General features: G+C 41.8%; 1 protein-coding gene across 10 annotated transcripts in view; it reads left to right on the top strand.

Annotated features, from left to right (window-relative positions):
- GHR (growth hormone receptor) overlaps nucleotides 1-25579 on the top strand; it is a 311185-nt gene that overhangs the window by 203580 nt on the left and 82026 nt on the right. For all 10 annotated transcript variants that reach the window (XM_081517552.1, XM_081517560.1, XM_081517555.1 and 7 more), the window contains one exon: nucleotides 12144-12209. In XM_081517552.1, the coding sequence (XP_081373678.1) occupies nucleotides 12144-12209 (66 nt within the window). The remainder of the gene's footprint in view (nucleotides 1-12143; nucleotides 12210-25579) is intronic.

A 25579-nucleotide genomic window follows, 5' to 3' on the forward strand; every position in this document is an offset into this window, starting at 1 on the left:
GACCCTGATGCCGGGAAAGATTGAAGGCAGGAGGAGAAGGGAACGACGGAGGATGAGATGGTTGGATGGCATCACTGACTGATGGACATGAGTTTAAACAAGTTGCAGGAGTTGGTGATGGACAGGGAACCCTGACGTGCTGCAGTCCGTGGGGACGCAAAGAGTCAGACATGACTGAGCAACTGAGCTGAACTGAGGCAAACTTGGCATAATAGATGCTAGACAAAGAGCATACTTTTAAAAGGCAGTGGTCTACTGGGGCAAATGTAACTGAACAGTTGAATCATAAAAGGTAGGAGAAGAGACCATTGAACTTGATAAGAGCAAGTTTAGTGGAGGGTAAGGATCAGAAGCACCCTGAAAAGGATTCAAAAGAGAAGAAATGAAGAAGTGGAGTCAGTCATTCAGGCAGCGCTTGAAAGATCCAGGAACAGGAAAGAAGCTTCTTGGGAACACAGCTCCTGAGGACTCAAAAATGAGTGTACTTTCCAGATAAGGTTTTTAAATTGTTTTTTGTGTCCTTCTTTCAAAAGAGAATTGTCCTCTTATGACTTTCATTTGAAATTGATGTTTGTGAGAGAACCAGTTCTCTCGATCCTTCTCTGGATTCTTTTTTTGCTACGTGGTCCTTCCATTAAAAAAAAAACTAGGCCATTCAGATTTTCCAACTTAGGGCAGGGGCTAACAGCAGACAAGACTTGAGTAGGCTCTGTATGGTCATATATATTATTTTGTGTGCTCTTCAGTTGCACTGGCTGCTGCTTGGAAGTTCATGAAATATAAATATAAACAAAATGTAAATTAAATACAAATTAAATGATATGAATTATATATATCATATACATTCTATACATGTAATTCATATTATTTATATTTATATATATATATATATATATATATATTTTGCACTTTGCTGCAAATTTCCTGAATTTTAACTCTGTAGAGTCCCAAATCCTCCTTTGTCCCATCTACCCAAAGGTGTCTTTCTCAGCCTTTTCAACTTACATCTACGGGAAAGTAGAGCAATGCAGAAGTTGTATGGGAGTCCTGCCCCTCTCCCTCCCCCTCATCTCCTGGCCTCAGCACAATAAAAACTCTGTTCAGAACTTGGCTCGTGGCTGCTTTTCCCACATTCGATCAGGGAACACTTAAAGCCATACAGTGTCCCTGTCCCGCCAGGGAGCCTATGGGCAGGGCACCCCTTCAGGCTGACACAAAGGCACACTGTGCAAGGCGTCCATGGCCAGAGCAGTGGCCACATATGGATGATCAATAAGGCTTTTGATTTTTTTTTTCTTTATGTCATATCGTCATCACATTAAACATAATTCCAGCAAGGGATCAAAACTTTTACTTTAGACTACAAGACTTTGCCTGCCCTATAGCTGCAAAGAAATGGTGTTTCTTTTCAGTTGAAACATATTCCTTCCAGAAAAATATCATAACATTGTTTTTCACACCCAGTACAATTTTTCACTTTAGATTGATGTTATGCGATTTGATGGACTGTTTTGCCTCTAATTGTCCATTTTGGAAACTCTAAAGTTAGATTGAGAATTAAGGTTCAACCCATACGGGTTGCTTCTCGCCGGAGCCAAAAACTACAGGCCCAACAAAAAGAACAAAGCTCAAAAAAGTAAGTGTCAGATATCATGCTGCCAAGGTACGTGTCTATAGTGGATTGTCACCTTATCCATCTCTATTCACGTTTTGGTAGAGCTTCTATTTCCGCTGCAAAATAATTTTTGGAATTGGTTGCCTGTTAGTTACAGAGTTTCAATCATTTCTTTCCATAACTGGCCTTCAGAAAACGAATCTAAAAATTTTGTGTCAAGTATCTTAGAGAAGCTGTATCCAAGTTTTATATTCTTTTTGAACTCTATAGAGTTTTGAACTCTATATATTCTGTGACAAATATACCTATGACGTGTACGTGACCTTCCACTAAGACTCTTTGTTAACTAAAAAAAACCTGTAATTTTGTAGATACTAATCAAAAGGAGAACGTGTTAGGATAAAAGACCAGCTAGCCATCATAATACAGATATTAATGGAGGGTCTCAAATGTGTAGGGTTGGGAAGGATAAAATGTGGTTCCTACTTTCAAGGGATTTGTAGTCCAGTTGAGGGGCAAATATATTAATGCAATAATCAGCATTTTTACCAGATGAGTGGCATGTATAATACATGCCATTAACTGAGAGGCAGCTGTAATCATAAACATTATGTACCAGACATTCTTTTTACTTTAAAAAATTTTTTAATTTTATTGAAGTATAGTTGATTTCCAATTGTGTTCATTTCTGCTGTACAGCAAAGTGACTTAGTTATACACATATGTATTATTCTTCATATTCTTTTCCATTATGATGGAATATCATTCAATATCACAGGATATTGAATGTAGTTTCCTGTGCTCTAGTATAGGGCCTTGCTGTTTATCCATCCTATACATACTAATTTGCATCTGCTAATCCCAAACTCCCAATCCTTCCCTCCCCCATGCCCACACCCTCTTGGCAACCACAAGTCTTTTCTCTAAGTCTGTAGTCTGTTACTGTTCATAAGTATGTCGTTTGTGTCATATTTTATATTCCACATATAAGTGATGTCATACGGTGTTTGTCTTACTCTTTCTGACTTACTTCGCTTAGTTTGATAACCTCTAGGTACATCCACCTAGCTGCAAATAGCATTATTTTATTCTTTTTCTTTTTATTGTGCCAGACATTCTGTGAAATACTTTATATACATCAATTTCATTTTCTGAATTATTATCCCCACTCCATAAACGGTAATTACCTCTGATTTTCTCCCCCTTCTAGAGAAAGCAAAGAGAATGATATAAGGTGAGCAAAGACCTAAAATCAGGAATGTGCCAGATGGCAAACAGATGCACTGGTCTGGAGCGAAGGGTCTATTGAGGGGAATAGAGAGAAATAAACCTTGAGTGCTGTGGTAGTGTGTTCACCACCATATCCCAGTGCCAGATGGCAAACAGATGCACTGGTCTGGAGCGAAGGGTCTATTGAGGGGAATAGAGAGAAATAAACCTTGAGTGCTGTGGTAGTGTGTTCACCACCATATCCCAGTGTCTAGCATAGTGCCTTAGTATAACAGGTGCTCAGTAAGTATATCTTGAACAAACAAATGGCCCTCTGGCTTGTGTCTGTAACTCAGATGAAGTACAGTGGGATAAAGGTACTTAGTGAATTAAAGCCACACACCAAAAAGCCTCAGGACCCTTTGACAACACTTCCCAATTCCCAGCTATTACAGTGAAGGATTCAGGTGGGAAGGACACAGTATAATGGGACAGATGTGACAGCAGTAGCAGCTCCAACTCACTGGTGTCCTTTTCATGAAACCTGGTGTGGTGACCTGGTGAGCAGTCCACACGTCCTCACGTTGGCCTGCAAGGTGGTGCAATATCTGGGCCCTGGCGCTCCTCAATCATCAAATCCTTCTTCTCTCCTCTTCCTGTGTTCCTTGTTTCCACTTGCTCCGCCCATACTGACCTCCTTTCTGTCCCCCAATCCCATCTTGGGGCCTGTACTCTTTCATGCTGCTTTCAGGTCTCTTAATAGCCCCTCTCCCCACATCTTACTGCCTTCCCCTGCTACCTGCATCGTCTGTTGGCTCATCTCTCTCCTGCCTTCCTGTACACCCAGAAGAGCAGACCTCTGTCTGCAGTCCTCACCATCATATCTCCGGCGTCCAGGACAGCACCTGGTATATCGTAAAAGTGCTTACACACTGCAATTCTGACCTCTCAATACCTCTCAGATACCTGCTTCTCAAAGGAATAGGCTTTTGTTCAAGAAATTCCATGGAAATTGATGAGTAGAGGTTGGGAACAAGAGGCAGAGTGGCAGGAGTTCAGATCAACCTATTTATAAAAGTGCCTTTGGTCCTTCCCTGGTGCCTTAGATGGTAAAAAGAATCCGTCTGCAACATGGGAGACCTAGGTTCTATCCCTGGGTTGGGAAGATCCCTGGAGAAGGGCCTGGCAACCCACTCCAATATTCTTACCTGGAGAATGCCCATGGACAGAGGAGCCTGGTGGGCCACAATCCATGGGGTCACAAAGAGTCAGACATGACTGAGTGACTTTCATTTCACCTGCTCAGCAAAGGGAAAACATGCCTTAAAACCTCTGGCAAAGTATATGCTTGCCTAGGACATCTTTACCATTTCACACTTCTGAAATGCTGACCAGTCTCAAAAAGGAGATCCATGAATCTGCCAAAACAACTGATGCCCAGGACTTCAGAGTCAGTAAAACCAGCCTTAGCCTAGTAAATGGTATCAAAAGACTGGCTGACTGCTGTAGCCAAAACCAAGCAAATGCATCTATCCAGGTAACAGGAAGGCAGGTGAGGAAACTACACGATCCTATGTTCATTTATTATTCAAACCTCACTGTACTCTGTTAAGTGGTTTGATACCATGAAGATAAGTTGAAATACACGGACTTTGCGTCGAGTTTAAGCACTCAAGGTCCTGGATGGACATTTGTCATAAGATCTAATGGTGTGCTTTAGAATCTTCCAAATTGAGACTCCAGAGACCACAAAATGTCTGATAAATTCAAAATAATAATATAGGTAAAGTCATGGTGCCTTGTAACATTTCTTGAAAGACTTCCCAGTGAGATATTCAGTAATTTCATAAATAAACATTGGGCACTCACTGTATTGAAGGGGCTGTGCTAATGCTTCGGTGGATCAGAAAGAGGAGACAGGGTCCTTGCCATCAAACATCCAGTACATCATTCATTGGGCAAGTCAGATACCTGAGATTCCGGACAAAGAATAACAAATGGCATGGTCCAGCTATTGTGTGAGAGCACAAAGAATGGAGAGATGGATCCCATCTGGAGAAAATACAAAATGTGTCATGGAGGAGAAGACACACTCATCTTGAAAAGTGAATGGAATTCCTACAGACTGTGGCAGAAAGCCTTGATCTGAAGTATTCACTGATTTTTGTGGTGTAAATATTACCACCATGGCTGATTTCAAGTCAGTGACATGATATCACTGAATACAGAGTTGAGAAGAGGTCCCAGCTCCGGTGCATCATCTGTGAGTCACCATCTGAGCTTTAGACTTTATTAAATCATCCAATTCCGTTGCTCTAATGAGTGGATTCACAGGTATTAAAAACATCTAAGACAACATTATAAGGGAAGAGACCCCTCTGCCCTCTTCCTTGCAGCTCAGTCTGACCTTTTAATCCTCTTGACTGTCCTTCCAGTCCCAGTCCTATGCCCCTGCCTGGCCACCTAGGACTGATAGTGGTCTGGTGCCAACCTGGATTCTGTGTGCTTCCCCTTAGCAGAGCTGTGATTCCTCTGACACCCTGCTGTCACGGGGCACAGAGGGCTGGCTTTCCATCCATCGCCTGGTGTTGACATACTTGCTGTTCTCATAATGAGAAGAAGCCTTAAGGGCAGCTAGCTGGGCAGGGTGTTTCACTGTTCTCACAACAGTTAAAAGGGAAAGCTGGAGGAATTGCTGGGAAGTGTGGCCAAAGGAAGATGCAAGCCAGCTGAGCTCAGCATGCATACTAACCTCCTTTAAATAAAAAAAAAGCACCCTCCCCAATGTGTTCTCCTTAAGTCACTGCACCCCTAACTGGCCTTATCACCCTAAGAGCTACATTTGAAAAGTCGGGACCTAGTTTCTGTCTTTAATTGCAGGCAGATGTCCTCGGTACGTGCATAAACTTGTGTCAGGATTTTTTTAACTTACCGCGAGAGCACTGCCAAACAGGAAAGGAACATGTGAAGCTTCAAGCTGTTAGGAAACTTCCACATTTGTCCACTAGGATCTCTCACTGCACGTTCATTCTTCTAACCCCGAGGCCCAGCTCCTCTCTAAAAGCATTTACAGTAAAAAACGACTGCTGCAGATTTATTTCAGCATGTGCTTCTTTTCACAACACTAGTTTTTCCTCCAAAATTGCTGTAGATTGTTTGTGACGCAGGTTTTTTTGTTTTGGCATTTTGTTTTGTTTTTTCTTTAGCATTATAAGGTGTTTGGAACCACCAGGATCATCTCACAGCTCCTTTTCTTGTTTGTTTAAATTATCTTATGTAATGTGCTCTGTAATTTACTGTTCAAGTGTAGAAGAACCACATTCCCTCGTGGAGATCTGGGGAGGTGATGCTGTCTGTTTGAAAGGTGTAGAGATTTTCTGTTCAGATTACCCAGGCTTCTTTAGAGCTGCCAAGAGTCATAGTCTGTAGCAGATAATGTGCCTTCATTCAGGAGAAACTACGGATGGGAATTGAAGTTAGCCAGTGAGCCCCAGAAGAAATGAAATTCCAGCTTAGAATTGTCACAGCACCCTGGCCCAGGACTTGGAGTGTCAAGGGTTGGCCATGACCGGGATACCAGCTGCAGCCCCAGGAGCTGCTGTGTACATCACTGGACAACACAGCAAAAGGAAGACGCCTGGCTGCCAGGGTGTTGCATGCCTTACCTGCTTCCTCATGCACTGACTCCTGAAGGATATTTCCACTCAGAGCCTCAGCACCTTGGTCCCATGAGTTTAACTTTCCAGAACATTTGGAGCATTCAAATAAATCAGGTTGCGTTCTAGCGAGCCATAAACCCCAGCTGTGGACACTTAATGGGGGGAGCCTGGAAGGGGAGCCCCACAGAGGACACAGTGACTGACCAGAGCAAGAAAGTACTGTCCCGGGAACAGTTTCTCCAAATGTGTCATGTCATAGGAATCACCTGGCTGGGGGGTGGGACATGCAAGGTTAACATGTATATTCTCAGGGCCTTGCAAGCCTGCAGACTGACCTGTGCCCTAGAGACCCAGATTCTGTAGATCTGGTACAGAGCCTTGGAATCCACATGTTTAACAAATGCCACAGTTAAATCAACTATATTTCAGTGAATGAATACGAATGCTACAGTAAATCTTGATGGTCAGACAGGTTTGGGAAAGAGTAGACTGGGATGGAGTCAGAACCTGGCTCCAGCTCCAAATTTGGCTTCTGCCGTGTAATTGCTGGACGGCCTTAGACAAGTTACTTCTTTGAACCTCAGATCCCTCATGCATTGCTGTTGTTGTTCAGTCACTCAGTTGTGTCCAACTCTTTGCGACCCATGGACTGTAAGCCCGCCAGGCTCCTCTGTTCATGAAATTCCACTGGCAAGAATACTGGTGGGTTGCCACGCCCATCTCCAGGGGATCTTCCCAACCCAGGGATCAAACCTGGGTCTCCTACATTGAAGCCAGATTCTTGACCATCTTGAGCCATGAGGGAAGCCCCTCCCTCATGCATACAATGTAACAAATCATATCCACTTCAGAGAGTTGTTGTGAAAGTAAAAATGGAAAAAATTCAAAAACTGTCTTGAAGCATGGTGCCTGCTACATTTTAAGGGCATAGTAAACATGAGATGTAAACACCTCACACATTTTTTTGACTTTGCCATCAGCTGGCCCCTTCAGAGTCAGAAGGATGGCCTGTGACATGGTATCAGTGTAACCAGACAGTGAGCTGGAACTCAAGGCTTACTGCAAGGAGACCACACATCTGGAGGAGATAAGGACTTTAAGCTGAATACTCTCCAGTGATGGTGATCATAGTGTGACAGAGGAAAAAAGGACAGAAAGGCAGAAGTGGGTCTGGAAAGAGCTTTAGAGGTTGAAATCTGAGCAGGGGAAATTTCTGAAATATGCTCAAGGATAACTAGACTTGCAAGGAAAAATGGTCAAGCTAACTTGAGATTTACAAGGAGAGATGTAGTTTGCTGAGAATAAACTATTTTTCTTTGATCCCCTTTTAGCCCAAAAGCCAAAGTTTAAAGCATTTATAATTCGTCTATCTCCTTTGTTTAGCAAGCTGTATTTTTCTACTAGGTGTCATGCCCTGAACTCCTAACAGAGGTTACAAAGATAAAAGCAATACCCATCTCAAGAAACTTACTGTGTGTCATAGGGCACAGGAAAAGAAGCAGTTACTGCAAAGGGTGTAAGAGTTATTTCTAGGGTTGCTGGGTGAAGAACAACTTACTTACTGCCCAAGGGAGACTTCAATGGAAGTCTTTTTTTTCCAGCTTTATTGAGATAAAATTAATATAAAATATTGTGCGTTTGTGTCCAACACGACAGTTTGATATATGTGTATACCACAAAATGATTATTGCAATCAGAGGAAGTCTTGAAATGGAGATTTCATGACAGTTACATCAGCATTATCTTTATTGTAACCATAAGCTAATAATGATGACAATAGCTGACATCAACCAATGCTTATTTTATGGCAGATGCCATATGAGGCCCTCTGTGTTCTGTCATGGTGTAAAAAGGGTTGCCATATGCTGTGTCTTTGTTTACTTACTTGTGTTTGCACTGTTCGTGGCTGATTGCAAATGCCACTGCTGCACCACGGGTAAAGTACAATCCTCAGCAGAACGTTAGTTCTCTCATACTAACTTTCCTACTGATACAGTAGGGAAGTCAACAACTTACAAGAACTGGAAATGACTGCATTGAGTCCCAGGTAGATTCCCATTCTCAATGCCACTGGTCTCACTTCTCCAGGGTCCTACTGCCTGTGTCCAGCCTGCACAGGAGGACCTAAATAAATAGAGCAGATCCTAGTGCACTTAGGACTGAATCATGTCTTCATATGTGCAAAGCCTTAAGCTCACAAAGTCTACTTGTGAATTGTCACGTTCTTTTACAACAAAGAATTGGGCTGAATTCTTTGTTGTAAAAAACAAGCCCTTACTTTCAGGGTGCATGCGTGCGTGCATGCATGTTAAGTCACTTCAGTCATGTCCGACTCTGTGCAACCCTGTGGACTGTAGCCTGCTGGGCTCCTCTTTCCATGGGATTTCCCAGATAAGAATACTGGAGTGGGTTGCCATGCTCTCCTCTACTTTCAGGGTAGTGGTAGCAATAATAACAGTGACAATAATAAAAACAATATCTAACTCTAAGCGCTTACTATATTGCATATTTAATATATTGCATTGTATTAAATACATTGACTTAAACCTCACTTGTGTAGATAATGCAACTGGCCCCATTTTACAGACGGAGAAACTGAGATCCAATTGTGTGCCATGGTTGGGAAGTTGAGCACAGGGTTGGACATAAGTAGAAAAGTATAGATTGCAGTTTGTTCTTAAGCAGATTCACCATGAGAAGCTCCACCTCAAGGCCCCACAAAGGAGTAGTTCTCCAGTATTTGCAGGATCACAATTAAGTTCTTTGGAAAGACCATCCTAACATGACCTCTCCCCACTCAACACATCCCCGGTCAGCTGTGCTCTACCCACTTCCGACAGATTGTGACTCACCTGCCCCAGCCATGTCTTACCCCTCTCTTTATTCAGTACTTCTCTTGGCCTTCTCAACTGCCTTATCCTTTGCTTTTCATTTGCTTCATTATCCCAAATTCAGCACTCATCCAAGGGGTCACCTTCCCCAGGAACCTTGTCCTGATTTGTTAAAGGACACTGCATTGTTCCTCCAATGCAGACCACTCCTTCCTTTATATATCCCTGCCCAAAAACTGTGGGCTCGCTAAGGCCAAGGGCTGTAACTAATTCATTTTATAATGCCAGGATTTAAAAGCCCCCATAGGATATACTAGAGCTGTGCTTCTCTTATTATTGTCACCCTTCACTTGTTTTCCTCTATTACTCAGCACTTCTACACAGTGAGGACAGCTGGGACACTAAAATTGACCACTGAGGGCAATACCTCCATTTGCTAAGATGTCACAGTTTTGTTCGTGGTTCTCAACTTTGTAATCAGCGCCCTCTCGGTGCTAGTGTAAATCTGTGGTTCTTCCCCAAGGATGCCATTTGTTCCTTTTATGCCTTAGTTCACCATATTCTGTGGAGGCTGTAAGCTGAGTAAGACTTTCTGATTCATTAAAATGTTACCAAAGACACCATAAAGGGGAAGGCACCAGACCTCTGTCTGCAAGCAAAGCAAAAGAGTCGAGGGTGGCCAGTGCTGCCCAAGCATTTCCGGGCCTAGGGTTTGGCTCTCTGGGCTCCCCTGGGGCCTCATAACTGACCCCCCACTTTCTGTCTCAGTCATCGTTCTGGAGAAATTCATCAACTTTCCTGCTGGTCTGAGCCTGAAAACTGGTGTCTTTTCACTCAGTGTCAAGCTGAAAATGGAGACAAACTCACGGAATAACTTTGACCAAAATAACACAGATGATTGTGTGTCTGCCGTCCCTGATTGACTTAATTTTCCTCTTTTTTTGGACCCTTTTTTTAACATTCTCAAGGCATACATAGTTGTCAGTGAAAGAGGTCATTCACAGTTGAAAGTTATATAAACTTGCCCAACCTTGACCAAAAATAATGTTCTAGTGCCCAATGTAGGGCAAGAGGTAATAAGTGTTCTCTGATTTGTAGCAAGGAATTAAAGGTGGAGGTTGGGGTCTAGGTAATGATAATAACAAAGACTAAGGGTATCAAGGCAGTGAGTAGACTTGAGGGGATTTTCATAAAATGCAATTTTCCTTTCTGGTCATGTTAAAATCCATGTGTGGTACGTTATCTACTCTAGGGAAACGTGTATTCTATTTGCTTTCTGTCATAATTCTTTATTGCATTTGGGAGTAAATGAACTTCTGCAGATAAAGTTAATATGAAAATTTAGAGAGAGAATGAAAAGAAATCCGTTTGGAGCTGAAAGTCATACAGAATTTAAAATATTATTCGCCAAAGGCCCCCAAACCTAACTTCACTTGGAAAAATACTCTCCCTGATATGCTCAGGCTGCGAAAACTTTTGAGGGTTAGAATTCTGCAGCGTTTGATGAGAGGATCTTAATTTCCTCTGTTAGGTCTATATTCTGAGCTCCAGACCCGAACGGTGCTTCCTACTGGTTGGCCAGGTGGGAGGAGTTAGTGAAAAAACACACTGAAACGTAGATCAGGACACATGGACAGGATTCACTTGTTCTGAAATTCAGGGAGATGGATGTGGGCCAGTTCACTGTCCCTGCATCTTCATTTTCTTCCGCTTCCTTTTTCCATATCAGAGAATGATTTCTTAGCACTGTTACTGTGGGTTTCTATTGAGCCCCAAAAGCATTAGCAGTTTCGCTGCTTTGAGGTAGTGCTGTGTTTGCTGTGGACCTGGGTCACAGTGCCTCTCTAGCAACCCAGGGATAACCTGACAGGATGAGAAGAATCTTACAGACACCCCCTTCTCCACCAAAACAAGATAGCAGTTACAATATGTTTGCAGTTGAGGTGTTTGCAGTTCAACCCAGTTCAACAGTTCAATGACAGCTACATTGATCATGTTCCATTTTTCCTGTTTTTAATGCAACCTAATACTAGTATTGGAGAAGGCAATGGCAACCCACTCCAGTACTCTTGCCTGGAAAATCCCATGGACAGAGGAGCCTGGTAGGCACAGGCCATGGGGTCGAGAAGAGTCGGACACAACTGAACGACTTCACTTTCACTTTTCACTTTCATGCATTGGAGAAGGAAACGGCAACCCACTCCAGTGTTCTTGCCCGGAGAATTCCAGGGACAGGGGAGCCTGGTGGGCTGCCATCTATGGGGTCGCACAGAGTCGGACATGACTGACGCGACTTAGCAGCAGCAATACTAGTATCAGTACCATTAGAACTGCTTTATAATAGATAACTCATTGCCCATCTCGTGTCCTAAAGTTCTGTCTCTCCCTCTTGTCCGGTTTTTCACTTCCCCTCATTCCTTCCCTATTCCCGAGGTTGCTCACATGTTTGTTTCTAAGAATAAACGTGTTTGACTGAACTGTTTTTAATACTGTTTTTAAAAAGAATTTATATTCCTCCTTGTTTTCACAAGCAAGACTTAAGTTTGGACCCAAATGATGTAGGAAGGCAATTTTTCATCCTTCCTGACTGTGTCCAGGCGTGAGACCAGACGCAACTAAGCAAAAGGTTTCCATTTGCTCTGAATATTTAGGAGTTCCTTTTAGAGGATAGGTGCAATTTTAGTTTTGAAAAGAAAGAAAAAAGGAGAGAATTTTTGTGAGGTTGGGCCAGGTCACATGTTGACATTTGAAAATGAGAATGTAACAAGGTCACATCAGACCATTTTTTACAGGGGTGACTAATGGTTTTTTCCCCTCTTTCTCTTTCAGCCACACCAGCTTTCTTTGTCAGAGCATCTCAGAGTCTGCAGATACTATATCCAGTCCTAGAAACAAGTAAGAATTTCAGTCCTTTTTCTGCCTTTGGCAATACTGTCCAGATGTTACTACAATTCAAGCTACTGTCCTTACTCTATTTTATTTAGGATATGGTAACTGAATGAATTAATAACTGAAATTGTAGGGGCAAACTAAAAAAATTTTTTTTCAGAATTTGTCAACTTCTCCACAAAGCTGCTTCTTTTTTGTTTTTCTTTTAATTGAGTGAAAGATTCTTTAAATTCTGTAGTGCTTTACAATTTTCAAAAGTTTCACACATATGATACCATATAATCACATTATAACACTTTTTTTCCCCCCAACCCCCTTCCTTCTCCCTACTGGTAACCACTAGTTTGTTCTCCATATCTGTGAGTCTGCTTCTTATTTTTTTTCGTTAGTTTGTTATGTTTTTTAGATTGCATATATAAGTGACATCATACAATACTCGTCTTTCTGTGTCTGACTTATTTCACTAAGCATAATGCCCCCCAGGTCCATCCATGCTGCTGCAGATGGCAAATTTTCATTTTTTATAGCTGAGTAATATTCCATTACATGTATATACTACATATTCTTTATCCATTCATCTGTTGATGCAACTTACATTGCTTCCATATCTCAGCAATTGTAAATAGTGCTGCTAGGAGCATTGGGATAAATGTATCTTTTTGAATTAGTGTTTTTGTTTGGGGGAGATATTTACTCAGGAGTGGAATTGCTAGGTCATGTGGTAGTTCTATTTTTAGTTTTTTTAGAACCCCCCATACTGTTTATCATGGTGGCTACTCCAGTTTACATTCCCACCAACAGTGTATAAGGCTTCCCTTTTTTCCACATCTTTGCTAACATTTGTTATTTGTATTCTTTTTGATGATAGCCATTCTGCTAGGTGTGAGATGATATCTCATTGTGGTTTTGATTTGTATTTCCCTGATGATTACCAATGTTGAGCATCTTTTCATGTGCCTGTTGGCCATCTTCATGTCCTCTTTGGGGGAAAAAAAAAGGCTGCTTCTTTATTTCTCTCATACAGTTAGCCTTATAGGTTGTTGTTGTTGTTTAGTTGCTAAGTCATGTCCAACTCTTTTGCAAACCCATGGACTGTAGCCCTCCAGGCTCCTCTGTCCACAGGATTTCCCAGGTAAGAAGACTGGAATGGGTAGCCATTTCCTTCTCCAGGGGATCTTCCCCACCCAGGGATCGAACCTGTGTCCCCTGCATTAGCAGGGGAATTCTTTACTGCAGGGCCACCTGGGAAGCCCAGCCTTAGAGGTTAAGTAAGACCAACTTAATGCATAGAAAAGAAAGATGAAATAATTTATTGTGGGCCAGCAAGTAGATTACTGAGTTTAGGAATCTTTCTTTTTACAAGTCCTGTATCATACTGTCATTATTACTTTGAGATATTTCTTTACCTAATGATCACATTGACAGTTAAATTTGTCCCTTTAACCAAATCACCTTGGACTCTGAAATTCTGCCTTCATACAAGCTGTCTCTTCACCTTAACATGACTTGCACATCCCCCACTAGTCCTCTGACAATCTTTTCTTTATATTCAAGACTGAACTCAAACATCTGCTCTCTTGGGAACACCTCTCCAAATCCTTTAGCCTCGAAAACCTGTTCTGCATCTGTGCTTCCATGGAACTTTGCTCACTGCTCTGTGATAACATTTATACCTCACAACATCGCCATGTATGTGATCGTACTGTGCACAGGACTCAATAAGTTGTGTGGGCTTCAACAATTAATTATGTTGCAGTCAAGTAAGGCAAAGCCCATGTTTTCTGCTTCTTCTAAATCCCTCACATGCCCTAAAAAAATTCCTAATTACCTAGTAGGTGGTGGTGGTTTTGTTTAGTCACTAAGTCATGTCCAATTCTTTTGCAACCCTGTGGATGGGGACCCACCAGACTCTTCTATCCATGGGATTTCCCTGGCAAGAATACTGGAGTGGGTTGCCATTTCCTTCTCCAGGGGATTCTCCCAACCTGGGGATCGAAATCCTGTCTCTGCATTGGCAGGCGGATTCTATACCACTGAACCACCTGGGAAACCCCACATAGTAGGTACCTTTAATAAAATTCTATGGGTGGATTTTCTCTTCCTCAATTGAAGTATATGCTCAAGTCCACTTTACACAATAAAGAAAGGGAAGGCAGTGTACCTGACTGTTTAAGTCATTGCTGTTTCATGGGTCATTTCAGCGTCATGAAACCATAATTGGGGTTTTATGACTAAATTGCAGGCTACATTTCTAATATGCGATGTAAACATCATTTTTCTTGGAGGTCACTCAAAGGGAGGGTTGGTGCTGTTTTTAACAAACGTCATCAATGGGCCAGTTGTGCCAGACCACAGACTCGTTACAACCCTGCTATTTTAGAAGCATCTGACATGTTAATCTGCTCCCTAATTAATGTGAGGGGCTGTGAAAGGGCTAGCTGTTAGTTATGTTTGCGTTATCCCAGCCAGTATATTCCAGAGCCTTCACTCAGAAGATAATGTGACTTATTGCTACTTTCTGTAAGGAAATGAGAAGGAATGAGTTAAGAATGGTTTACTAATTGGTGCATGCTCTATCCCACACTGAAACCCTCTCCCACACACAAATATAATACACTGCCCTTCACTTCTGCCAAAGTGGTGGTAGAATTTCCCCAAGCCATTTTCTTTGTCATGTCATGGGGTCTGAGGAGCTTATGCTTTGGGCTTTGTTGAAACACAACATCTGAGTATGGCAGATATGTTGAAGAAATTGCTGCCCCTTATTTTGCATATGTTGATGTTTTTGTCCTTGTGATAAGCAAGAACAATAGCTACTTACCTTCATCTGTGAAAGTGTTAATCGATCAGTTATGTCCAACTCTGATCACGGAGCTCAGCTCAGTGTTCTGTGGTAACGTAGATGGATAGGATGCCGGGTGGAGGAGGGGGACTGGGTAGGAGGGAAGTCCAACAGGGAGGGGGGATATATGTATGCATATAGCTGAGTCACTTCACTGTACAGCAGAAACTAACACAACATTGTGAACCAATATTACTCCAGTTAAAAAAAAAATCTATTGTTCATGATCCGTCAGTTTATAATTGTAATGTATACATTTTCTATGTGCACTTTTCTGAATTCTTAGATTCAAAGCAAAACCCCATGGAAGAAAAATAAATAAACCCTCTTAGAGCGAATCCTAGACAGAGCTATCCAAACGTAAATAAATGCCAACACTCTTCTGCAGGCCACCTCGACTTTACACCAAGGAGTCACAATAACCCCTTAGTAACTGTCTCCCTCCTTCCACCCTCTTCCCACCTCTCCTTCCTTGTATCCATCTTCCTTTGTCAGTAAAGATGTTCAGAATCCAACATATCCCTCTGCTCTAAATAACCTTAAATGTCTCTAGTACCCTCCCCACTACCTAAATTTTAAACTGCAAACCTATTCCAAGACACTCGAATCCACCATCCGTCGTCTGACCTCAATTGTAAGTCTAGACGACTCACTCCTCCCCAGGAACACTGTGCTTTCCCTCCTCTGGGATGTTGTTCATGCCATCCCATCTTCCAAAACTGTCCTCCTCCTGCCTCATCCCACATCCTGGAAATATAAATCCTACCCATACTTTAAGGTTCAGCCAAAACACTTGAACCCTTGGCCTGAAGCAATCCCTTCTTCCTCCATGTGTGTCTTTGAGGGAGGTCATGAATTCCTTACCACTCTGAAGGAATATGTTAAACACTGCTTTGGAGTATAGTTGTTTGCATATTTCTCTTATCTCCCTATCTGGATCATGAACAGCTGTGTCTTATTCAGAGTTGTATAGTTCACAGTACCCCAAACGGTACCTTGAACACAGTAAGTAATAAATGATGTTGCAAATAAAATAACTAAATGGAAGTATCCTTAATAGCTCCCTGACTACCCACCCTTCTGCACACTTAACAATTCCCACCAGTACAACCCCCCCCCACCACGCCTTGTTACCATGGAACCTCTTGGCTTACAGTGGGGTGGGGGGCATTCATAGAGGATCAGATCTCGCCGCCTGTATTAACTGCACATTGACCACCTTCAGGGTTCTATTGCTAAAAGAATCATAGAAATCACATGGTGTATACTCAGAGGACAGCTTCCTGACAGGCAAGAGATACAGGACAGCAACAGTAGATGGGAAAGTGCACTGACCAGGGTCTGCAGAACCCAAGTGTGGGCTTTTTGTCCTCTCACTTCCCAGTCACAACAGACACCCTCTGTCTCCAGGTCTGGAACCATTTCTCATGTTCCTGCCAAGCACCTCGGTACCAGGAAGCCCAAAGTCCGCTCATGACGGAGTTTCCTAGAGTGAGCTGGTCATGCAGGTGCACCCTAGCTATGTAGACAGCCTTAACTGTCAGGCCCCCAGTCCCAGTGAACTTAGGTACAAATCATAAATCTAATTCTATTGCTAAGCAGCATCAACAAGCTGACATATCTTGCCCTGAAACAATTTAGGGACCCATGACTAGACCACATCATTCATCTTTCGTTAACATGATCCATACACAGCATTGCCAAGCAATACTCTGGGGAAAAAGCATGTGGTCAAACCAGACCAGCTTAGATTAACCCACGCAATGGACCACCTAAAGAATCGTCCATTGCACTCATCTCTTTCTTCTCTTGCTCATCAAAAAGTGTCTGGCCCATCTTCTAAGCCCTCAGGGCTTTGCTCTCAGTGTGGATACGGGACCTAATCCATGTGAATGGGTGTTTGTGCAGTCGTGGGCACATACTAACATACCTTCCACAGAGTACAGGCTTGAGAAATATTTTCTGGAAACAAAGAACTATTTTTAAAAGTCCCATGAGAAGTTTTCAGCCCACACATATGGGTAGCAGTGTAATTCACCAATGCAGAGATATAAATATGGGCAAAAACACACATATAGGCTAAGAAGGGGTTTGAAGGAGTTTACAGTTGAAAGAGAGAGACATCTTTGTATACTTGAAAGAAGTAATGGCACAAACTTACTACAAAGAAAGCTGCTTTTAGTTGTCGGGGAGAGAGATGAGGATGGTTAGAATCTTTCAGAGAAAGACAGAACATTTTAGTGTTCCTGAAGTAGGCAGACTCCTGAGTCAGGCTGCTGTGGTCTCATGTGTTTTGTTTTTTTAATAATTTCATCTCTCTCTTAGTTGGTTTTTGGCACAGGATTTGATGATTGTATGGGACAAATACTTAAGACTTATTAGTGAAGTGAAGTCGCTCAGTCATGTCCGACTCTTTGCGACCCCATGGACTGTATGTAAGCTACCACGCTCCTCCGTCCATGGGATTTTCCAGGCAAGAGTACTGGAGTGGGTTGCCATTTCCTTCCTTAGAAGATCTTCCCAACCCAGGGATCGAACCCAGGACTCCCGCATTGTAGGCAGATGCTTTACCATCTGAGCCACCAGGGAAGACTTATTAAGTATTGGAGAAATTATTAGCTGATTGCATATCTTTCTGAGGAGGATTTTGGATATATGTATAAGTGAATTACTTTGTTGTACACAAACTAACACAACAGTGTAAATCAGCTATACTCCAATGTGAAATTAAAAATTCAATTTAAAAAACACATATATGAGATAATAATTTACTGTAATAACCGTCATCTTGCTTGTTGGGGTCCTTACTATACATTCATACCTGGACTCCTGTCCTAGCCTCCTAATTTTTCTTCCTTACCTCCTGTTTTTGCCCTGTTCCCAGCCCCGCTACCCTCTGCTTCCACATTGATTCTTCTTCCCTACCTCTGATCCAGTGATTCTTCTGCCCCATCATCTTCAGTAGCTCCCCACTGTTTCCTAAACTATGAATAAACTCATCTCTCTGTCCTTTAAGAAGGCCCACAACATGGATCCTGTGGGTATTTCCAGCCTCATCTCCCTTGTATACTGTGTACACCCATGTTTATGTGGGCAGAACTCCTGCTCATTATAGCCTTTCATAATGACTCCTGTACCAAAAATTCCCTCCCAGGTGGGAACAAACCTTCATGGATTTTTGTCTTTAAGGCATATTTCAAATATTGCTTTATCCACAAAGCTTTTCCCAGTTCCCCCAAGAGAATGTGCACTTCCATCTTGGAATCTTGGTAGCCCCTTCTCTCCCTCTAAGAGAGGTAGTATGTAGCCCAGTACTTGAAGAACTCAACCTCTGCAACTTTGATGTAGTCTAGTTCTACGGCTTGCTTCCTGCATGATCATACTTAAGTTTTGTGACCTCTTTGTACCTTGGTTCTGTTTTGTTTTGTTTTGCTTTTTTATCTCTAAAATGAACATGCTAATAGTACCTACTTCATAAGGTTGTGATGAGGATTCTAAGTGTTGATATATTTAAGGTACTTAGAATAGTACCTGGCTCCATGGTCTTTACTGTACTCTCTTATGGCTCTTATTTATATTCCAACAAGATTTAGAATTGAACTGTACGAAATTTCCCGTACTCAACTCCGTTTTGGACCTTAGTATCATTAATGTCATTTGTTTCAACCTAATGGAGACTCTTATATGCTTTCTATTCCCTCTGATAGACTATACTACCCCAAAGAATAAGGGCTTTATCTTTTACCTTCTTATTATCTTACAGCACCTGGTAAGGACATGGCAAGTGCTGAGTCTTTAATGAGTAGTCAGTGGATTTTGCATGGACACAAAACAAAAATTCAAAAAATAGAAGCCAGGTGTTCCCCCAGTATCTTAATTATTCTTTGGCTCCCACACAGTAACTTTATATCCTCCAGCAGTCATTTATGAGAGGATAGAGAATCAAATATGCAGGAGGAGACATTTCTCATGTCCATTACTATAAGTACTTACAGCCTTTCCCAAAAGCCTTCCATAGAACCTTATTGTCAGGTCGTGGGACTAGTGTCATGGTCTAGTCTTGGGGGGGGAGGGGGCGTGTCCTAGGATGTTCCTATGTCATCACTGTACTATCCTACAGGCACTTCCAGTGCCAAAGGAATAGAAGCCTGCCTTCTGCCTATAACCCACCAATGCCCCCTAAAAGCCAAATGACCCTCTCAGCTTTAATCATTCTTTTTCATCAGATATTTTCAACCTTAAGGGCTTATTAGTTGACAATACAGCTGAAATAAGCACAAGCTAACAATCCTTGTAAAAGAAACACAGGATAAAGGAAGTGTGTCCGTGCACAGATCATGTCTTAGAATGTGCAGCCTTTACGTGTTGAGCTTTGGACACACATTAGAGAGAGGCACAGAGCTGTGACTTCAAAGCTGACGTTGAATTCTTGACAGAGCACTGTCTACAAACAACTCAGTAGACGACACAGTAAGTTAACATGGGTAATTAGGATCCCTTTTAAGGATATGGTGTTTATGTTGGCTACTTCTTGCACCCAAACTTGCACCCTTTCTAACTCACAGACAGCACTAATGTTCTGATAATGCCAAGTATCCTGCAGAGACTGTTTAGCCTCTATGCTTGCTTCTCTGAGGTCAGAGGAAGGCCAGTAGAATTATATTCTTCATCCAAGAAGCAGCAGAGGTAGAGACCAAACAGCTCTCCTGTTGTTGTTCAGCCACTCAGTTGTATCCAACTCTTTGCGACCGCATGAACTGCAGCACATCAGGCTTCCCTGTCCTTCACCAACTCCCGGAGCTTGCTCAAACACATGTCCATTGAGTCCGTGATGCCATCCAACCATCTCATCCTCTGTCGTCCCCTTCTCCTCCTGCCTTCAATCCTTCCCAGCATCAGGGGCTTTTCCAATGAGTGAGCTCTTCGCATCAGGTAACCAAAATATTGGAGTTTAAGTTTCAGCATCAGTCCATCTAGTGAATATTCAGAACTGATTTCCTTTAGGATTGACAGATTTGATCTCCTTGCAGTCCAAGGGACTCTGAAGAGTCTTCTCCAACACCACAGTTCAAAAGCGTCAATTCTTTGGCACTCAGCCTTCTTTATGGTATAACTCACACATCAACACATGACTACTGGAAAAACCATAGCTTTGACTCTACAGACCTTTGTCGGCAAAGTAATATCTCTGCTTTTTAATATGCTGTCTAGGTTTGTCATAGCTTTTCTTCCAAGGAGCAAGTGCCTTTTAATTTCATGACTGCAGTCAGCATCTGCAGTGATTTTGGAGCCCAAGAAAATAAAGTCTGTCACTGTTTCCACTGTTTCCCCATTTATTTGTCATGAAGTGATGGGACTGGCTGCCATGATCTTCATTTTTTGAATGTTGAGTTTTAAGCCATCTTTTTCACTTTCCTCTTTCACCTTCATCAAGAGGCTCTTTAGTTCCTCTTTGCTTTCTGCCATAGGGTGGTGTCATCTGCATATCTGAGGTTTTGATATTTCTCCAGGCAATCTTGATTCCAGCTTGTGCTTCATCCAGCCCAGCATTTCACATGATGTAATCTGCATGTAAGTTAAATAAGCAGGGTGACAATATACAGCCTTGACGTACTCCTTTCCCAATTTGGAAAAAGTCCATTGTTCCATGTCTGGTTCCAACTGTTGCTTCGCGACCTGCATACAAGTTTCATAGGAGGCAGGTAAGGTGGTCTGGTATTCCCATCTCTTTCAGAATTTTCCACAGTTTGTTGTGATCCACAAAGTCAAAGGTGTTAGCATAGTCAATGAAGCAGAAGTAGATGTTTTTCTAGAATTCTCTTGCTTTTTCGATGATCCAGCAGATGTTGGCAATTTGATCTCTGGTTCATCTGCCTTTTCTAAATCCAGCTTGAACATCTGGAAGTTCTCAGTTCACATACTGATGAAGCCTAGCTTGGATAATTTTGAGCATTACTTTTCTAGCATGTGAAATGAGTGCAATTGTGCGGTAATTTGAACATTCTTTGGCATTGCCCTTCGTTTGGATTGGAATGAAAACTGACCTTTCCCAGTCCTGTGGCAACTGCTGAGTTTTTCAAATTTGCTGGCATATTGAGTGCAGCACTTTCACAGTGTCATCTTTTAGGCTTTGAAATAGCTCAGCTGGAATTCCATCACCTCCACTAGCATTGTTTATAATGATTCTTCCTATGGCCCACTTGACTTCACACTCCAGGATGTCTGGCTCTAGGTGAGTGTTCACACCATCATGGTTATCTGGGTCATGAAGATCTTTTTTGTATAGTTGTTCTGTGTGTTCTTCCCACCTCTTCTTAATATCTTCAGCTTCTATTAGGTCCATACTGTTTCTGACCTTTATTGTGCCCATCTTTGCATGAAGAGTCGTGTCCAACTCTTGTGACCCCATGGACTATAGCCCTCCAGGCTCCTCTGTCCATAGGATTTCCCAGCCAAGAATACTGGAGTAGGTAGCCATTTCCTTCTCCAGGGGATCATGTCAACCCAGGGATCGAACCCATGTCTCCTGCACTGCAGGCAGATTCTTTACTGACTGAGCTACCCCAAAAGCCCACAGTTCTCCTAAGTCTCTTTAACTAACCAACGAGAGATTAAAGAAGGTACCAGCAGTGTGATGCTTTATATCTGCACCTAGATGAGCAAAATAAAGTGTAGATAATGCATGTTATTGATCAGTAAAATAACAGTGTTCAGTTATCTTCAAGCAGAGACTTGATAGTGACTTTTTCCAGCTTGAAATACGCAGATAATGCCTGCTATTGGTTTCCCAGTGATGGTGCTTCATTATACACTGTCTGCCTTCACATGTGATTGTTGGGGGAGTTAAGGATTCTTTGTGAGATCAATATTAGATCTTAACTTCTTTATCCTCCTCAACTCCCAGCAATTTGCTGAGCCATAATCAGTAGTGAGTAGATGCTTCCCACTCAGTTTACGAGAGACCTGTTCTCTGTGCACCTGCTCAGGCCAGTGTTAATTGAATATCTGGATTAGGGAGCGAGCCCACAGCTCAAGACCAGCCTCCTCAAGCCCCTGCAGGTCCTTTCTGATTGTCAACATATGTCAAGGTCATCTGTTTATTATAGATCCTAAAATAGTAAGAAAAGAATTAGAAGTCTGTGGGTATAAGCTTCAGAAAGCCTGGATCATGGAAGTGAGTAATATTTTTTTTAAGTCTGAGAAGGACGATTAAGCATCCCTCTAAAAATTCCAGGGAGGCCTGTGTGGACTCTCTATACCCATTCCTAGTGTGGTTTCTCTTCCAGAGCGTAACGCACATTTCTCAGGGGTGAAATCCAAGACAAGCATTCTTTCACCCTGGGTAACCCCAGTGGGTGGCAAACTCTTTCGTGACCGGAAAGTCAAAGCATCCCAAAGTTGATTGTGACCTTGGAGTTCTAGCCTGCAGCCCTGCTGACTTGCTGAGTTCTACTGCTTGAAAACCCACTCTGGAATCACTACTCTCAAGAAAGCTCTGGCTTCTGCACCCATAAGCCTCTCTAGGGTGAGGACCCCAGACTGTATCATTCCTGAAAGGACTTTGTCCATACAAGCTCCTACACTCAATGCATAGTTTTTCAGATAATGTGTGCTTTTGCACTGAGAAAAAAAATCTTGAATTCATCACACAGGTGTGCCCTGATTTTAATATAGATTCATCTGTGCATTGAGAAAGCAGACTAACCATCACATTTATAAAAAAGATTTATGAAATTCAAAATCAAGTACATTGAATAGAAATTCAGATAATAGTGTGCCTTATGGCAAGCACATATAATATGAGATAATATATCGTTAAACCAAAAATAACTCAAGAGACAAATGATTGCACTATATGTAAAATAGATAGCCAGTGGGAATTTGCTATATGATGCAGGGATTTCAAATCCAGTGTTCTGTGACAACCTAGTGGGGTAGAATGGGGTGGCATGTGGGAGGGAAGTTCAAGTGGGAGGGGATATATGTATCCTATGACTGATTCATTTGATGTATGGCAGAAACTAACACAATATTGTAAAGCAATTATCCTTCAATTAAAAATTTAAAAAAAAATAGTCTATACAACTTTCAAAGGGATTTTAAATATATATAATTTCTAGGAAATTGATTTGCAAGTAATGCACAATATATAATACAAAATAAGCTAATTCTTTTTTTAAAGCCTACAATTATTTAAACCAGGGGTTGGAAAGCTGCAGTCATCAGACCAGATGCTTGTTTTGTAAAGTTTTATTGCAACACAACCAGACCTATTTGTTTCAGATCATCTTTGGCTGCTTTGGGAATACCATGGCAGAGCTGAGTAACTAAAACATAGACAAGTCTGCAAGCCTAAAATATTTACTATCTGGCCCCTGAAGAAAAAGTATGCCAACCCCTTTTATAAACAGAAAAAAAGACTGTTTCTGTAATAAGGTATTTTTAGTCATCATGTTTGAATTGATTGTTGTTCTTTAGTCTCCTCTAGAAAATTGTCTTCAATTGGTAACATTAATGAGAATTCAGGATTCACTTTATGAGTTTCCTTCACAGTCACCTCCTCTGAAATACATTCTGTTGTAAAGTAAGATTAACAGTATCTACCAAGCAGTGTGGACTTGTACATTTCTATCTTTATACGTATTCCACAAAATGAAAGCTGAGCATCTGTAAATGCTTGGTGATGGATTGAATAGCCAATAATTTGCAACTGAACTGTCTGAGATGTGTCATCATCATCACATAACATTTATCTTATGAAGAGTTACAGTCAACAACACACAGCTCCAGTTTGAGGGCAGGCTTGACTTTGTGGGTTTGCGGATCATTCATAAGCTGACTGCTGCCACTGAGCACTGAATCCACGCTGAAGAATAAAGACAGGAGACTTTCCTGTTAGGAAATTGTGCATCATGAAAGACTCATAAGCCAGAAACCCCACCTCATTGTAGTAGATGTTACCGTTCAGATGAATGGCCTTTGTGTGTCCTCAACATGTTCTTAGGTAGCATTTGTGTCTTTACTGCTACAGATTATCTTTTTGTTTTCGGGTGTTATGGAAAAGCAGCCTTTAACTCTTCTTTCTTCCTCCCTTAATATTCCTTAATCAATAGAGTTTTAGCACTCCAAATTTGGGTTCATAGGAGAACAAACATTTCCAGGAGCAGCTCTGTGTTCCTGCCAAGCAAACCCCAGAGAAATGGCAAATGTATGCAATAAGAAAGGATATATATTTAAACCAAAAATAACTGAACTAAAACTCTTCTTCTTCTGAATTCCAAGAGCTTTTGAAGTTGTACATCTTTTGGTTGAACTCAGGTGGCTTGTATTCATATAGTAACTTCCCTTCGATTGTAAACTCTTAGAGGGAAAGAATTTTGTCTTCCCTCATCTTTATATCGGAGAAGGCAGTGGCACCCCACTCCAGTACTCTTGCCTGGAAAATCCCATGGACGGAGGAGCCTGAAAGGCTACAGTCCATGGGGTCGCTAAGAGTTGGACACGACTGAACGACTTCACTTTCACTTTTCCCTTTCAAGCACTGGAGAAGGAAATGGCAACCCACTCCAGTATTCTTGCCTGGAGAATCCCAGGGACGGTGGAGCCTGGTGGGCTGCCGTCTATGGGGTTGCACAGAGTCGGACACGACTGAAGCGACTTAGCAGCAGCATCTTTATATGCCCTACTCTCTGCTGCCACAACATAAACAGGGCCTGATACAAAATGACTGTTGGTTAAACAAATATACTGAGTTCCAGGAGAGATTTGAGAGCAAATGCAGAAGGAAGGTGGAGGGGGAGGTGTTAGTTTAGATCTCATGGCGTTTGAGTTTAGCATCCTCTCCACAACACTAACACTGATAAGAATCATTTCCCAAATCTGAAAGCAGCAAATGCAGTATCTCTTCTACCATTTTTCTTTCTCCTAGGAAAAAGCAGACAAGAAGGTCCTACAAAAGTATTGGAGGTGTTTGTTCTTCTAAACAAGTAGTGGTTGTAGAAATTCTATTATTGGTTTCAGTTGGTGTCCCAAGCTGTGTGATGAAGACTTTGGAGTTTAGGGAGCTGGAGAACATGAGTTGTTATGTGTATACGCACCTGGCATACTGCTGACACGCTGTGAACTCTGATTTATCTGTCAGTGGCGATATTGACATCTATCTCAGAGGGTCATTTTGAGGAGCAGATAGCTACATAGGAAAATTCCTGATACAAAATAGGCATGGAATAAAAATTAGATATTTTATTATTTTTTCTCTTGCTGCTGCTGCTGCTACTATGACTATTACCCTTAAACATCCCATCTACCTCCTCACCAAAAAAAAAATCAGTCACCAGAGCTTTTCTTCTATTCATATTTTCTAGGAGGATAAGAAGGATGCTGGATCTAGTAGAATATATCTCATATCGAGTAGTATATTTTTAATTAATTTTTATTGGAGTATAGTTGATTTACAATGTTGTGTCAATTTCTGCTGTACAGCAAAGTGAATCAGTTATATGTATACATATATCCACTCTTATTTGGATTCTGT

This window comes from Giraffa tippelskirchi, chromosome 8 (assembly GCF_054371585.1).
Source record: "Giraffa tippelskirchi isolate mGirTip1 chromosome 8, T2T-mGirTip1v1.2.pri, whole genome shotgun sequence".
Taxonomy (NCBI): domain Eukaryota; kingdom Metazoa; phylum Chordata; class Mammalia; order Artiodactyla; family Giraffidae; genus Giraffa; species Giraffa tippelskirchi.